Source organism: Caretta caretta, chromosome 9, assembly GCF_965140235.1.
Source record: "Caretta caretta isolate rCarCar2 chromosome 9, rCarCar1.hap1, whole genome shotgun sequence".
NCBI classification, from domain to species: domain Eukaryota; kingdom Metazoa; phylum Chordata; order Testudines; family Cheloniidae; genus Caretta; species Caretta caretta.
In genome coordinates, this window is record NC_134214.1 from 41376887 (window position 1) to 41393437 (window position 16551).

Below are 16551 nucleotides of genomic sequence, written 5' to 3' on the forward strand. Positions count from 1 at the left end.
ATGCTTGGCTAGTGTCAAAGATCACCGATCTGTTCAATTTGTTGTTGTATCCACTATTAGGCAATGTTTACAATCTTCAGTAAACTGCTCCAGTATACAGAAGAAGAGAAGAGGCTACTTCATTCCCAACACTGCCACAGTCACATACTGATAATCTGCAACCACAGTTATTGCTGACCTCTCTCCCACGCCATATGTGCCACCTAGATCCCTTTTTACAGCTGTCAGATATTTAGTCTGAGCAGGAGCGCTGGGAAACTTTATCATATCTTCCAGATGCAGCTTCTTACTTACTGTTACCTGTCCCCAAAGTATTCTGTTGGAGTTGCTGTTTTGTTTGTTTTTGTTTTGAAATAAAACAAACTCAAACTCTTAAACATCATTGTATCAAAAGGGTAACTCAGTTAAAAGTGACTGAAGTGTCACTTCTGAGCATACTCAGTAACATCCACTGACATTTTTAGCAATGCCGAATAAAGCTCATCCCCATTTGTCACATCACAATTCAGTCTCTCTGTTTGGCGTGACCTAAGGGCTGCTGTGCTCAGGCTGCTATTGGACAATTTGCATGAAGGAAATTGTAAACATCTCATTTTTAAAAACTAAACATAATTCACAATCCTCCAGAGACAGACAACAGTGGTGAATTTGACTCAAGCCAAATCTCACTGTAATTGAGACTTTAGAATTAGTCTATTTTAAATTGGTTTCAGAGTAGCAGCTGTGTTAGTCTGTATTCGCAAAGAGAAAAGGAGTACTTGTGGCACCTTAGAGACTAACAAATTTGTTAGTCTCTGAGGTGCCACAAGTACTCCTTTTCTATTTTAAATTGTAGTTGTGCAGCTTTAAAATTGCATTAAACATATTTTGGAGGTTAGTAGTCAATTATTAGCTATACTTGCCAGGGAGGGAGGGAGGGGGGAAAATAGTTTAATATAGAAACACATTTTAGTCTCCATTTTTATACCACAGTAGGGAAGTTTTTCCATTTAATTAAGTGTTAGCCATTCCACGGAGCCACTCTGCATGTGCTGGGCAAGCTATACTTTGCCATTTTCTCAGTATAACCCTCTTGGATATAGTTAAAGCAGTAAAGAACCACTTTGAGGAAAATAAGGTGAGTTGGAGGTTAGAATCCAGGAAATAAAGAATACACAGCATAATGAAAAGGGCAAGGGAAAGGCTTTTGAAAGCTAGAACCAAGCTTTTTTAAGCATCATTCCAAAAATGTCTTCACCGTATGATACAGAAAAAGTCTACAAGATAATGCAGCTGACAAATTAAAGGATAGTTTTCTCTAATATTTCTTATCAGATATTTTCTCTGGTGTTCAGTAACACCAACTATGAATCTTATTTTTTTTGCAGAAACTATGAAGCAGGCAATTAGATGTATTCCTAACATAGGGTGAAGTGTTTTTACTCTTTACCAACTATACGTGCATAGAGCTAGTTTCCCCACTCTGCTTTGATTCCAGTGTCTAATGGTTGTGAGGGAGGATGTAACCGTTGATACATTTTTTCCAGCTAAGTGTTTCTCTGACAGTAAACTGCCAAAACAAGCGGACATTGTCTCTGACAACGGCTATGCAACTTCCATGCTTTTCTGCAAAGGGGCAAGTAGCTGATCTTTAAAAAGTGATGAAAGCAAGACTGAAACCAGTTTACCAAGGTTCAAGTGTGTAATTTAGAGATAGGCGACAAGGAGCTGTCCTCCAGGCTATAAATATTTTCCTTGTACTCCCATGAGTAACGCCATTACAAGAAAGGCAAGGCTGTGATCCCACACTGCATTCAACACCAACCAACAATGGCTGATGACAGGAGGGAGAGCACACTTGATCAAGTACAGCAATAGTTCATTCCTAGTATATGATTGGAAAGTACTGGTTCTTGGCTGTGATTATCTTCCAGTGTATGCAATAGGGATGATATAGGTATGAAATGGGTATCATGTAAACTGAAACAGGCTAAGCAGCATCAAATCTAGTCAGACTCAGAGAAATTAACTCCCTCTATATCATATGAAATTAAATGCTGTCATAAGAGTCACTTCTATTGAAATACCTAAACAATGGAAGTAGCATCAAATACTCTGATTTGTTTTCTGAGAATTCTCAATCATTTCAATATCCTAACATACACAGAATGTCATTATACAAATCTTTTAACCTTTGACATCTAAATTTGCTTTTATAGCCACCTTTTCCTCCAGAGATCTCAGTGTGCTTTATAAAATATTCTTATCCCCATTTTACTGATGGAGAAAATGAGGCAAGGAGCCTTTACATTACTTGCCCTAAGTCATAAGCAAATCACTGGCAGCATCAGGAATAGAACCAATCTTGGTTGGCTCCTAAGCCTCAGAGTTAATCGCTGTACCACTGCTGTTTCTAATGTATTTTGGATGGAGGAAAAGAAAGGATGTTTCTGTTTTGCATATGCATTTGTACTTTGAATTTGTATGATAAGAGAAAGTTTCACCATGACCTAGTACAACAACATCTAGAGTTGTGTAAAACCCATAGTTTCTGAATAATCCCATCAATATATTCATAGCACTGTACAAATATTGACTCATTCAGAAATTAGGATAAGAACACAAGAACAGCCATTCGGGTCAGACCAATGGTCCATCGAGCCCAGTATCCTATCTACCAGCAGTGGCCAGTGCCAGATGCTTCAAAGAGAACATGAAAATTATCAAGTGATCCAACCCCTGTCATCCAGTCTCAGTTTCTGGCAGTCAGGAGTTATGGGACACCCAGAGCATGAAGTTGCGTCCCTGACTGCTGCTGCACATTGAGCAAATGTTTTCAGAGAACTATCCACAATGACTCCAAAATTCTTTTTTGAGTAGAAACAGTTACTTTAGACACCAATACTTAATATGTATAGCTGGGATTAAATTTTGCTATGTGCATTACTTTGCACTTATCAACTTGGAATTTCACCTACCATTCTGTTGCCCATTGACCCAATTTCATGAGATCCCTTTGTAACTCTTCAAAGTCTGCTTTGAACTTAACTATCTTGAGTAGTTTTGTATCATCTGCAAACTTCACCACCTCACTATTTGCCCCCTTTTCCAGATCATTTATGAATACGTTGAACAAGACAGGTCCCAGTACAGACCTCTGGAGGACACTGCTGTTTACCTCTCTTGACTAGGAAAACAGAATTTATTCCTACCCTTTGTTTCCTATAATTTAACCAGTTACTGATCCATGAGAGGACCTTCCCTCCTATCCCATGACAGCTTACTTTGCTTAAGAGCCTTTGGAGTAGGACCTGGTCAAAGGCTTTCAAAAAGTCCAGCACCTTATATCCACTGGCTCACTTTTGCCCACATGCTTGTTGACCCACCTCCAAGGATTCTAGTAGATTGGTGAAGCACAATTTCCCTTTCCCATGTGGGCTCTTCCCCAAAATATCTATATGGGTCTGATAATTCTACTCTTTATTAGTTGAAATGACAATTTGTCTGGTACTGAAGTTAGGCTTACCAGCCTGTAATTGCCAAGATCGCCTCAGAGCCCTTTTTTAAAAATCAGCATCACATTAGCTATCCTCCAGTCATCTGCTACAGAGGCTGATTTAAGCAATCGGTTACACACCACAGTTACTCATTCTTCAATTTCATATTTGAGTTCCTTCCGAACTCTTGGGTGAATACCATCTGGTCCTGGTGACTTATTACTGCTTAATTTATCAATTTGTTCCAAAACCTCCTCCACTGACCCCTCAACCTGGGACAGTTACTCATATTTGTCAGCTAAAAAGAATGGCTCAGGTGTGAGAAACTCCCTCACATCCTCTGCAGCGAAGACTGATGCAAAGAATTCATTTAGCTTCTCTGAAACAGCCTTGTCTTCCTCGAGTGCTCCATTAGTACCTCAATTATCCAGTGGTTTCAATGACTGTTTGGCAGGCTTCCTGCTTCTGATGTACTTAAAATTATTTTTGCTGTTAGTTTCTAGTTGCTCTTCAAATTCTATTTTGGCCTGCCTTTACACTTTACTTGCCAGAGTTTATGTGCCTTTCTATTTTCCTCTGTAGGATTGGACTTCCAATTTTTAAAGGATGTCATTTTGCCTCTCACCGCTCCTTCTACTCTGTTGTTTAGCCATAGGGGTGTTTTTTTGGTCCTCTTACTGTTTTTTTAATTGAGGTATACATTTAGTTTGAGCCTCTATTACTGTGTTTTTAAATAGTTTCCATGCAGCTTGCAGGCATTTCACTCCTGGGACTGTTCCTTTTAATTTCTGTATAACTAGCTTCTTCATTTTTGTGTAGTCCTCCTTTTTGAAGTTAAATGCTCCTGTGGTGGATTTCTTTGGTATTTTCCTCTCTGTGAGGATGTTAAATTGGATTATGTTATGGTCACTACGACTGAGCAGCTCAACTATACTCAGCTCTTGGACCAGATCCTGTGCTCCATTTAGGATGGATCAAGAATTGCCTCTCCCCTCGTGAGTTCCAGCACTAGCTGGCCAAGATGAAGTCATTTATGGTGTCTATATATTTTATCTCTGCATCCCATCTTGAGGTGACATGTTCCCAGTTAACAGGGGGATAGCTGAAATCCCCATTATTAGGTTGTCCGTTTTGGTAACCATGCTAATATCCCTGAGCATTACACAATCACTATCTTCATCAGGTGGTCGGTAGTATACTCCTACTCTTATATTCTTAATATTCAAGCATGGACTGTCTGCCCAGAGAGATTCTAGAGTACAATCTGATTCATTTAAGATTTTTATGATATTTGACCCTGTGCTTTCTTTCACATTTAGTGCTACGCCCTCCCCCAGCATGAGCGTACTCTGGCATTTCTATATTGTGTACCATGTCCTATTTATCATCATCATTTCACCAAGTTTCTGAGGTGCCTATTATATGAATATCCTCATTTAATACCAGGAACTCAAGTTCATTCATCTTAATATTTAAGATATCTTCCTATGAAATTCTCAAACATTTCTGCTAGGGGAGATGCAGGGGGAAGAGTTCAGGCTTATATGTTTGTTGGAAGCAAAATATGAAGTATCTGTCCCTTTGGGTTTGCTGTTTTCATGTTGCTGGCAGTCATATCTGATGCCACATAATGCATTTGCCAAGTGGGACTCAATGTTCCATTGATTTGGAAGTGTTCTGAATAACTAAGGCTACAAGTTTTGCACATATAACTGATTTAATTTTGTATCAAATGTTCCCCTACTTATTTAGATCACTGAGATGCTTCCTGCTGTACTTAAAATTAGGATTAAAGTAGTGTTTATGTTACTCACAGATTCCAAATAAGAGTTGAATTTCAATAGTGCAACTAGTGAGATCCCACAAGATGTTCTGGATCTTTTATTAAGCTTAACTGAACATTTAAAACAACCAAATATTAAAATGAGAAATAATTTTAATGATCTGCCTTATGCACAGATTTGTGGGGGCCAGAGGGAGGAAGTGAAATGGCACTACATTTTTATTTGTTCCTACTTGTGGCCATGTGTGTTAAAATGTACTGAAAAACCCTTCCTAGGCGCTCAGTAATAACATTTGAAGGCTGCACAGATTAGGAAACAGGCCCTGCAGGGAACTTAGCGACAACTCAACTGTATGCATGCAACTCCAAATAATCCTAAAAGTGGCATCTATTAGTCTTACTGAATGAACAGGAGAGGGATTGCTGATTTCAATGATCTCCTCTCTCACTCCAAAACCTTCTGTGTTTTAATCTAAAAATCTGCCACTAGAATAGTTGAGTGATGGAGAAACTCTGAATAATTGTCCTGGATTGTCTGTGCTACCCCCTACAGCAAGATGCACAATCACAAAAGGCATACAAGCTGTGTACAAAGTACATGACATCTTACTAGTGCCTTAAACAAGAAAGCATTCAGCTTCAAGCTACCAAATAGCTTTAAGTTTGAAGCACTAACAAGCCTTTCAACTATGTGCACATAACTGCCTTTTGACTCCAAATCCTCCTCATATATAGAAATATATTGAGAAAGAAGAAAGCACCATGAATTTTTTTTTTAAAATCTACACAACCTTTATCTTTCCCCTCTTTATTGATGGAAATGAAAACCAGAATCTAAAGAGAGAAGTATATTAGATACTAGATGCATTACGTGTGATTATATGACACTTTACTGTGATATTTTACCCACAGATTAGACCACATTTTAAATACAAATATGGATTCAAAGTAGTAGAGGACAATGCAGGCCATGTAAAACAACAGAAGTGTCATTAGTATTTTTAATCAAGCATTAATCATTTATTTTTTAAATTATTGCAGTTCAAAAGTGCTCTTTGCAGCCCTCCAGTGGTTAAGTGGAAAGTAGAACTCTTGACAAAAATATAGAATTCAGATGTGCCTGTCTGTTGAACTGGCTACAACATTGTAAAAGATGCCTAAGAAGAAACAAAAGATAGCATATTTGCTAGAAGAAAATATCTAAAACAAGAGGTGGTTATCTTAAAGTTTATGCTAAGTAGGTAAAGAGAAAAACAGAGATATATCCTAGCATTAAAATACATCCCCTTATTGGTTATCAAACTTTATAATATGCAATATTTTCAGGACAAATGTACTGTAGTGCTCCAAATACATATACTGAATATGAAACAGAAAAACAAGTCCCTTTATGTGAACTAAGTTCCTTCAGGCTCCTCTATTTCTGTCTATTGAGAGAATCGTTTAGATTTTTTTCAAGTAATCGGAATCTTTTTCCAGAAAAATTGGTTCCATATTGAATACAATGTTCCTTGGATTTTACATGAGTCCAGTTGTAATTTAGCCACCAAAGAGCCCCCCACAAAAATAATACAAATGACAGGATTTCTTACATGAACACAGTAATTAGATCACTTTAAATTGATCTGAAAATAAACTAAAGCTAAAGACCTCAAAACTTCTGTTCTGAATCTCTTTGTAAGAGTGAAAAGAAGCAGAACTGCAAGAGAACAATGTCAGAAGGAAAATCAGATTATTTTTTAATGGGCCAAAACAATCCATAAGTGTCAACATGAGTAGCAGCAAAGGGTTGCCAGACCTACATAAAAGCAGAGGTTATTGAAGGATAAATCTAAATAAGCCTCCAACAATCTATATTTAATTACAACAACAGGATAAAAAGAGGGAGCAGACCCAGTTAATTTGGGATGGACCCAGCGGTTTGATGCTAGACAGCCTCCAAGAAGAAGTAATTGTTACTACCTTCTCCACACACATCCCAAAACACACACTTTCCTTTCAGTGTCCTAGTCAGCCCTGACCATTTGTTTACTTTGAACCAGGAGACATCCCAACCAATTTGAGATGCCTAAATACGACTGTGTCTTTTTAGCTAATAGATGCAATCGTGATCTCCAAACCGGAACGGTAATCGGAAAGTCGAGGTAAATCTCAGCAGAAATCAGCCTGACATCCTTTCATTTGTCACCACCTCCAGACACACACACACACACACACACACTCCCGTGCCGCCCATGGATGTTTATCTTGTCCAAAAAAAAAAAGAAAGTTGGAGTCAACAAGTTATTCAAACGTTGTCCCAGCTCTCCCGAGTACCCAGCAAGCTGTCCTCCCCCAGTGCCGAGGAACACCAGCCCCATGAGGCGGCTATTACCCACTCACTCCCTTGGGATTCACTGTAAGGCAGGCGGTGGGTGTCTCAGTCACACGAATAAGCTTTTTGATCCGGTCTGGCTCCCGAGCTAACGGCTTGGTCTCCAACCTCTCCCCTTGGAGTAAGCGACCCGAAGCCGGCAGACTCTTCCTGGAGAGCCAGAGCCCCTCAACCCCACATGCTGGTGACCCCCCCCCCCAAGCCCAGCGCCCCACCGGCTCCTTGTGCCTCCAACTTTCCGCAGCGTCCCCTTGGTGGTGGGTTACTCCCCACGCCGGCACTGACTTCACACCATGCACAAGCAACGTGAGGAGTTGGCGGGGGAAGCCATGTGCGCGGCATGATTAGCCCGGCTGGCTCCCTCCGAGCCACCCCAGCTCCTCCGAGCAGGAGCGCGACCCGCCTAGCTGCACCGGGCTCTCTCTCCCGGCACGCCTGGCTGCCGCCGCGAGCCCCCAAACTTGTGTCCGCTCTTTGCCAGAGCCTGGGCGCTCCCTACGCCGCAGGCTCGGGGCTCAGGGCAGCCAAGTGTCACCGTCCCCCCGCGCGGCCGGCAGGGCTCCCCCCAGGCCCGACAGGCTGCCGGGAAACTTCGCCGCGCCACCCACCTTTAGCGGCCAGGAGGGTCCCGACCCCCAGCAGGAGCACCGCCGACTCCCAGCGCAGCCTCAGCATCTCCGGGCTGCTCCAGGCAGGTGGGGACTCTCGGCTCCTGCCAAGACGTGAGCGCCACCAAACGCTGGCCCGCAGGGGGCTGCTGGGCGCGCCCCTCGGCTCCCTCCGCCCGCCTCTCCCGCGGGCAGCCTCCAGGTGCGAGCGGTTCTGGGCTGCTGCGGCGGCGGCGACGGCGGCGGCGGTTTCCTCGCTTGCTGCTCAGTCATTCACAGCCTCACTGGCAGGAGCAGAGCAGCGCCAGCTTTCACGCCGGGACTGCTGCGACGTCACAGGGAGGAGATTCATGAATATTCATGAGCAGAGTGAGTGAAAACAGCACAGGGTGAGGGGGCCACGTTCCAGCCCGGAGCCCTACACACCCCCACCCCCACCCGAGTGGGAGCGCCGAGACAGCCGGGGTCCACCCTTCCGTGCGCTCACCCACCCCGGGAGCTGGAGCAGAGAGAGGCAGGGTTCCAGGCTCTCCCTCCCATTTCCACCACCAGCCGCCAGGAGAACGAGCCTGGGGCTGAAGCAGAGAGAGCAGCAGTAGGTTTCCCCAAACTCCCCCTGCCACTTCCACCACCAGCCGCCAGGAGAACGAGCCTGGGGCTGAAGCAGAGAGAGCAGCAGTAGGGTTCCCCAAACTCCCCCTGCCACTTCCACCACCAGCCGCCAGGAGAACGAGCCTGGGGCTGAAGCAGAGAGAGCAGCAGTAGGGTTCCCCAAACTCCCCCTGCCACTTCCACCACCAGCCCCCACGTTAAGCAGTTTGGGGCTGGAGCAGAGAGAGCAGTAGGGTTCCAAAGGCAGAGCAGAAACACCTGGGGAATGGAATAGACAGTGCAGCAGAGACAGAGCCCTTGCACCTGTGCCCTTCCCACTCACACACACCCACCCACCTCCACACACGCAGGAGAAGCAGAGCAAGGGGTAAAACGGATAGACCAGGGCTCCAGTCCAAGCCCCTCTTCTACCCCCAGACACCGCTACAAGGATGGGATGGAGGATAGACTGGAGAGTGGGAGGATTCCACTCTCCTCCCCCCCAACAAAGGCTACAGAAGCATTCCCAGCCCTTCCCTTCCTACCCTTGCTCCCCTCAGGGAAGAGCAGGACCCAGAGAGTATCTGGTAGGGGACTGAGAAACATAAAAGGGATTTCATGGCACAGAACAATGGATGAAGGTTTCTGAGACCTTGGGGCTAGAGCCATATAAGAGAGACAGTAAATAAAACAGTGAGATTTTGGGGTGGGAAACTGGGCTGCTTTCAGGGAATGAGACCTGCTCTAGGATAGCCAAGGTACACGGTTGGAATGGGGGAGAATAGCTAAGAAGCTACTTGAACCTAAGACTCCCAACAACTCCACCACAACTGGGCTGTAGAATCAGCCTCTGGGCTGCTTTCAGGGAAGAAAGGGAGAATGGAGTTACAGAGGAGGGAAGAATGAGATAAAATGGGAATGGGCCTGGTCAGAAAGAGGAGCGTTTGGGGGAAAAGAGGAGAGGAGAGAGGGGAGCTAGATAGTAGGTGGAGGGTTCTCATGCTACAGGGGGAAGTTCTTTGTCCCTTCTTTCACCCCTCCCCCCAAAAAACCCCACCAACCCTCTATGACAACTTGATTCCTTCACTAGGTAGAAGACAGGATTCCAAACCCTTTTCCCCTTCCTCCTCCCCTTCCTGCACACCCAAGAAGACAGATGAAACACAGTACAGCAGGGTTCCGCATCCTTGGTTGAAACCTTCCACTACAGAGCTGGGATGAACGGTTATTCTACTGCTGCCTTTGGCTACTATATCTAGTGAAAATTAGGGCAGCTGTTCCCTTCTAATCTCCATCGTGGGGGTAGAAAAAGGAGAGAGATGGTGTAAGAAAAAAACCTAGCAGTGAAGTCATTTGACAGGAAAGACCTGGGTCTAGGGAAAATTCATTTTTACCAATATTTATTTGTCTCTCATCTTTTATTGAAAAAATGAACTATGACAGGGAATTGGGCTGTGGTAAGCCACTCTACTACTATTAGGTTGGAGGAAACCCCTTAGTCCCTGAATTGTTAACTGTTTCAAAATAGACTGTTCTGTATGCACAGTAAGATTTTCCTACAAACGTGTCAAAAGGGCTTTTAGTACATGCTATAAGACTTGATAATGCTTTCTGATATCCAACTGGGAGCACATCAATCCCTATCTTGTAAAATCAGCCAAATACACTACAGCTGATTTTTAAAAGATGTACTGTAATGCTTATCACCCATCCAGCCATCCCTTAGAAGTAAATATAAGTGTGGTGCAGAGAGGTTTGCCTGCATGATACCTGTTAACATTAATGGGAATCACATGGCAAATCTCTGTATCTTCCTGAAAATGTCCCCACATATGTGCATTTTCAGTAGTCAAACTGACCCAGACTACAAAGGCACAGAAGGAACAGATAAAATATACAGGGTCAGTGACCTACAAAATAAAAAGAAAGATTTATGCTACAAGGAGCATCACAAGAAGTCTGTAATGTAAACATTCCACTTTTTTCCAGAAAATATTAAATTATTAAAATATTAAGATTTTTGGATAATGTGGCAAATTGCCAGCAGTACTTTGATGGGTCCCGCACTCTCTCTTCTTGGGGAGGGCTGTTTCTCACCCCTGAACTGGGGAATTAACTGCCCCACTAGTGTCCTAGAGTAGGGGAGTGAAGAGGGAGAGACCCAGGCCCACCTTCTACTGTAGGTCCCAGCCCAGGGGCCCGAGGGATAGCCGTAAACCACTTGAACTAGCAGTTCCTTCCCCTGGGCTACTTCTCTCTCCTGCCCTCCCTCTGCACAAAACAGATGTCCCTTTACCTAGGGTCTTGGTCTTCTTAGCCCACCACAGCACTTCTCCAAACTCTCCTCTCTGCTTCAACTCCTTCCCTTGTCTGATTGAAGCATGGAGGTTTTATCAGGTGACTGGCTTCAGGTGCTTTAATTAATCTATAGCAAACAGTCTTCCCTCTACAGGGAATAAGGCTCCCTTCTCAACTCTCCTGCTGCCCTCTGGCCTGGGCTTTCCTTACTTTTTGTCCCTGTTTTCAGCTTCCCCCCGACCGGGCCAGACGCTCTCCCACCTTATCTCCCCCCTTTTTTTTGTTTTTCTGCTGCTGCTTGAGCGCTGGTTAGCTGCCGGCTGGCTGTCAGCCCCCGCCCTCGGACACTGAAACCCCCTGAGAGAGGGGGGGCCTGCTGACCCACTCCCAGGAGGCGGGGAGTGGAGGGACCCAGCCCCCAGACCCAGCCGCTTGCTGTTTGTTTGTGGACCCGTATCCGGCCGAGAGAGACTCTTATCATCTGTTCCGGCATCCCTGGAATGCTACAGCTGCAAAGAAAGCCCAGAAAAGAAAGGGAAAAAGCCATCTACCAGAGGAACACCACCCGGGGAATCTACAAATCGCTGTGGAGGGGGCCCTAAGACTGAGTAACTTTCGAACTGTGCTCTCATGTGGGGGGAGGCCTTGACTGTGTTTGTAGGGACACAGGGGGTGTGGCACGGAGCTGCCCCCCAATCCATCTGTGTCCTCCCAACCTCCACACTACTATCTTCATCACTGCCCCCCTCCACCATCTTTGCTGGCTGTTTAACATCTGCCTCTGGACTCAGCTGCTCGCCCTGATTCCACCGTGTGGGCCAGAAGCACCAGCCAACCAAACAGGACTCTCTGTACAAGCGTACTGTGGTTCATGTGCCCCCCCCCCAAATTGTCCACCCCACAGCTTGTCCCTTTTTACCTGACCCCCAACTCCTATTAACCATCTGCCACCACCCCCGCTGAGGCATCGGCAATGGAGGGCACCGGGGTGACCTCCGCCGCTGCCATGCCCATCGCCTCCCCCAATTCCGGGGAGCCCCTCCCAGCCGGCGGGAAAGTCCAGGGCAAGAAGAAGGGGAAGGGCCCTGCTAAAACCACCAGGCCCTCCATGGCAGGGGCCACCCCCACTGCTGCAGCCCTGCCCCCGACTACGGCATCCTTCCCTGCTGCCTCCTTCACCAGCTCTGCGGGTGTCCCTCCCTCAGCCCCCAGGACATATGCCCGGGCGGTGGCAGCCCCCCCCCCCACCTGCCGCTTCATCATCTCTCCTGCCCACCACCTCAGCCACCATCGATAGTGGCCAGGGCCCCTTTCCCACCATGACAAGGAAGCACGGTGTCCTATGCCTCCTGGTGCCCACCTCGCCCCACGTGGAGACCTACGTGCGGGCGTTGGCGAGGGTGGTGGGGCCCGCGGCCATTGTGGCGGCATCCAAAGTGTACGGGAAGGTCGTCTTCTTCTTAGCATCGGAGGCTGCTGCCCAGGAAGCAGTGGAGAGGGGCCTGGCAGTGGGGAGGGGGGTGTTTCTCCCCCTAGAGCCGCTAGACGACCTGGTCCTGACCTCTGTCCCTCCTTTTCTCCCCAATGCTGCCCTGTTACCCGCCCTTTCCACCCTGGGGAAACCAGTTTCTGTTATCAGCCCTCTCCCGTTGGGCTGCAAGGACCCCACCCTCCGACACATCTTTTCCTTCCGCCGGCAAGTGCAGCTTCTACTGCCATCGGCGCGTGACGGAGAGGCGCTCGAGGGATGCTTCCTAGTCCCTCACGAGGGGGCCCGTTACCGGATGTACTTCTCCACCGGGGAAGCCCGGTGCTACCCCTGCCAGTCGTCAGGGCATGTCCGGAGGGACTGCCCCTTAGCCCAGGAAGGAGGGGCACCTGGGATCCCCGAGACCCGGCAGGACATCGACCCCATCATTGCCAACGCCCCTGGCCGCCTGGTACCCGAACCCGCCCCCGCTCCTCTTCAGACCACCAATACTCCCGCTCAGGCCCAAGGGGCACCTCCCCTACAATGCCCAGACGAGCGGGAGAGCCCCACCCTCGCTGCTGACAATCTGGCGGGGCCTATGGAGGAGGGTGTGGTAGAGATACCACCAGGCATTGGAGAGAGCCTGCCCCAGGGAGAATCCTCCCTCCCTTATGCTGCTCCACCATTCCCCCCCCCAAGTCCCTGAGCCATCGCCTCTACCCCCTGACACGACCCCTGCTAACCAGCCCCCAGATGATGCCATAGAGGGCCGGGCCCTAGTCCAGGGGAAGTGAGGCAAGCGGAAGGCTCGAGCTGCGCCTCATCCACCCGAAGCGGAGGCCCCCCGGAAGACCAGGAAGGGGGGCACCGATGCCAAGCCTTCCACTTTGCCCATGACTGCGTCCCATCCACTGGTGTCACCCGGGAAAGACGTGGCAGCACCGGAAGGTAGTGTCTCCCCTCCAAGGGAGACCCTCGAGGAAGCCCCTTCTGTCCTGACACTACCCGAAGCCCCCGTGAACCCCAAGGCAACCGTCGTGGTGGGTGCCAGCGGGGAGAACCCCAGGGTGGCGGAAAGTGTCCTCTCCTCCATGTTCAAGGAGATTGAGACCCTAGATCTGACCCTGGTCACCCAGGGGGAGGACGACCTTTTGCCAGCAAACCTCAATCTGGGCAACCTCACTCCACCCCTCTTTTCCCCGTTCTCCCTCCCCCTAACTGCTGCTTCTGCTCCCACCTCTGAGGAGCCCCTGGACTCCTCCATCGACCCGGCCGCTGATGGCACCCCGCTGACGACCACCGAGCCTGCTCAGGTGACAGCCGGCGCCACGCGGCCTGGACAGGAGTCGCCAGGGGCAGCCCCCGTTGGTGCGGAGCAATCGACTTCCTTCCTGGGCGGGGGCCCTACAGAAGATAATCCACCTCCTGATGCTGTGGCCACTAAATCCACCATAGAGCCCGCGCCTGGTATCACTGAGACCCCCCTCTCCACCCCCTTAACCCTCGAGCCTGATCGGGAGGCGCCACCATCCAGCTGCTTGCCTCCCGAAACCCAGAACCTCGCCTCTGCCCCTTCCCCTACCCCTATCCAGTTTACCTCCTGCAATGTTATTGCTGCCCCCGGGCCTGTCTCCTTCCCTTTTCCAACTGATGACCCCCCAGGGAGCGGCCTTTGTGTTAGGGGCTATTTTCCCTCCACCGCCCCCTATTGCCCCAGGGCTTGAGGCGGGCCTAGAAGCTCCCGCCCATCAGGCACCCTGTCGGGGGTCCGCACCCTACTTGCCCGTTTTAGTGGGCCACAGGGCTGCACAAAGGGCCCGGCCGGGGAATAATCGGGAAACCGTAACCCCACCCCCCCATGAGCTGCGAGGAGCGCTGCGGAAGTTTTTAGAAGATGCCTGTGGTTCCCGCAACAAGGTAGAGCTTGCTCTCCAGCGATGGGGGGGGACTTTTCTCAAATCCTCCAGGCCACAAGGACCCTCATGAGGGAAGGTAAAGGGACGGGGAAGTAGGATTTCGCAGCCTACTGGCGGGTCCGCGTCTTCCGTGAACAATTACTCACCTACGGGATGGGTCAAGGACTGTTGCATGGCCCGCTGGGGGATGCGAGCATCCCTGCCAGTGAGGATCCCTCCCCGACGCCCCCCATGACACCTCTCACCATCGCAACATTGAACACCCGGGGTTGTAGGATGGCTCTCCGCAGGTCCCAGGTGCTCTCCTTCCTTCGGGAGGGAGGGTACCCTGTGGTTTTCCTAGAGGAGACCCATACGGATCCAACCGCCGAAGACAGTTGGCAGCTGGAGTGGGGGGACAGGGTCTACTTTAGCCATTCCACAGTTCGACAGGCTGGAGTGGCGACCCTGTTCTCCCCCCACCTATGGCCCGAGGTGCTAGAGGTCGCCGAGGCCATGCCGGGTCACCTGCTGCATCTCCAGGTCCATATGGAGGGGCTCGTGGTTAACCTCGTTAACGTCTATGCCCCAACATTGGGCCCGGAGCGGCTGCAATTCTATCAGCAGGCATCCGCCTTCCTCGGCACCTTAGATTCTCACGAGTGCCTGGTCCTGGGAGGGGATTTTAATACCACCCTCGAAGAGCGGGACCACTCTGGGACCAAGCAGAGCCCGGCCGCCGCGAACACCCTCCGGGAGATAGTCGAACATCACTCCCTAGTGGACATCTGATGTGACCATCACCCGGATGACACTTCCACGTTCACCTTTGTCAGGGTTGAGGCCCATCGGTCGCGCAACTCCCAGTTGGACCGCATTTATTTATCACGCTTCCATCTCTCACGAGCCCACTCCTCTAGCATTCGGCTGATCCCATTTTCTGACCATCACCTAGCCACCGTGACAGCCTCCCTCTGTGCGGAGAGGCCGGGGCCAGCCTATTGGCATTTTAACAACAACCTGTTGGAGGATGAGGGCTTCGTGACGTCCTTCCGGGAATTCTGGCTGGCCTGGCGAGGGCAGCGGCGTGCCTTTCCCTCGGCGCGACGATGGTGGGTCCTGGGGAAGGTGCGCGCCCGGCTTTTCTGCCGCGACTACACCCGGGGCACCAGCCGACGGAGAAATGCAATGATAGAGCAGTTGGAACGGGAGGTCTTAGACTGGAGAGGCGTCTGGCCGCCAGCCCCGAGGACCCGCTCCTCTGCGGAATGTGCCGGGAGAAGCGGGAGGAGCTCCGAGCCCTCCAGGACCATCGGGCCCGGGGCGCCTTTCTTCGATCCCGCATCTGCTTCCTTCGGGAGATGGATTGCGGCTCCCGCTTCTTCTATGCCCTGGAGAAAATGAGGGGGGCCAAGAAACACGTCCCCTGCCTCCTGGCAAAAATGGCACCCCCCTCACGGAACTGGTGGAGATGTGCGGGAGGGCCCGAGCCTTCTACGCAAGTCTTTTCTCCCCGGATCTGACCGACCCTAGTGCTTGCAGAGTGCTCTGGGAGGAGCTCCCTATGGTCAGCACGAGCGACCGAGACTGGCTAGAGCTGCCTCTCACTCTGGCCAGTTCTCGGAAGCCCTCCGTTGTATGCCCACTAATAAGTCTCCAGGCATGGACAGGCTGACCGTGGAGTTCTACCTCGTGTTTTGGGACGTCCTCCGCCCAGACCTAGTCACCATCTGGGCTGAGTCTCTGCAGAGCGGGGTCCTCCCTCTTTCGTGCAGGCGAGCTGTGCTCGCCTTATTGCCGAAGAAGGGGGACCTCCGCGATTTACAAAATTGGCATTCCGTCTCGCTCCTCAGCACGGACTACAAAATCGTAGCGAAAGCAATCTGGCTGCGGCTAGGGTCCATGATGGCAGACGTGATCCACCCAGACCAGACCTACACCATCCTGGACCACAGTATCTTTGATAACCTATTTCTAGTTCGGGACCTTTTGGAACTCGGGTGTAGAGACGGTCTGTCGTTTGCCCTCCTGTCCCTAGATCAGGAGAAGGCGTTC

General features: G+C 49.4%; 1 protein-coding gene across 1 annotated transcript in view; it reads right to left on the reverse strand.

The window, feature by feature from the left end:
- The window catches only part of CLSTN2 (calsyntenin 2), a 694230-nt gene extending 685675 nt beyond the window's left edge, over positions 1–8555 (reverse strand). Inside the window, exon 1 of the mRNA XM_048863731.2 lies at positions 8242–8555. Coding sequence (XP_048719688.2) covers positions 8242–8308 — 67 coding nt within the window. The 5' untranslated portion in view covers positions 8309–8555. The remainder of the gene's footprint in view (positions 1–8241) is intronic.
- Positions 8556–16551: the final 7996 nt, after the last annotated feature.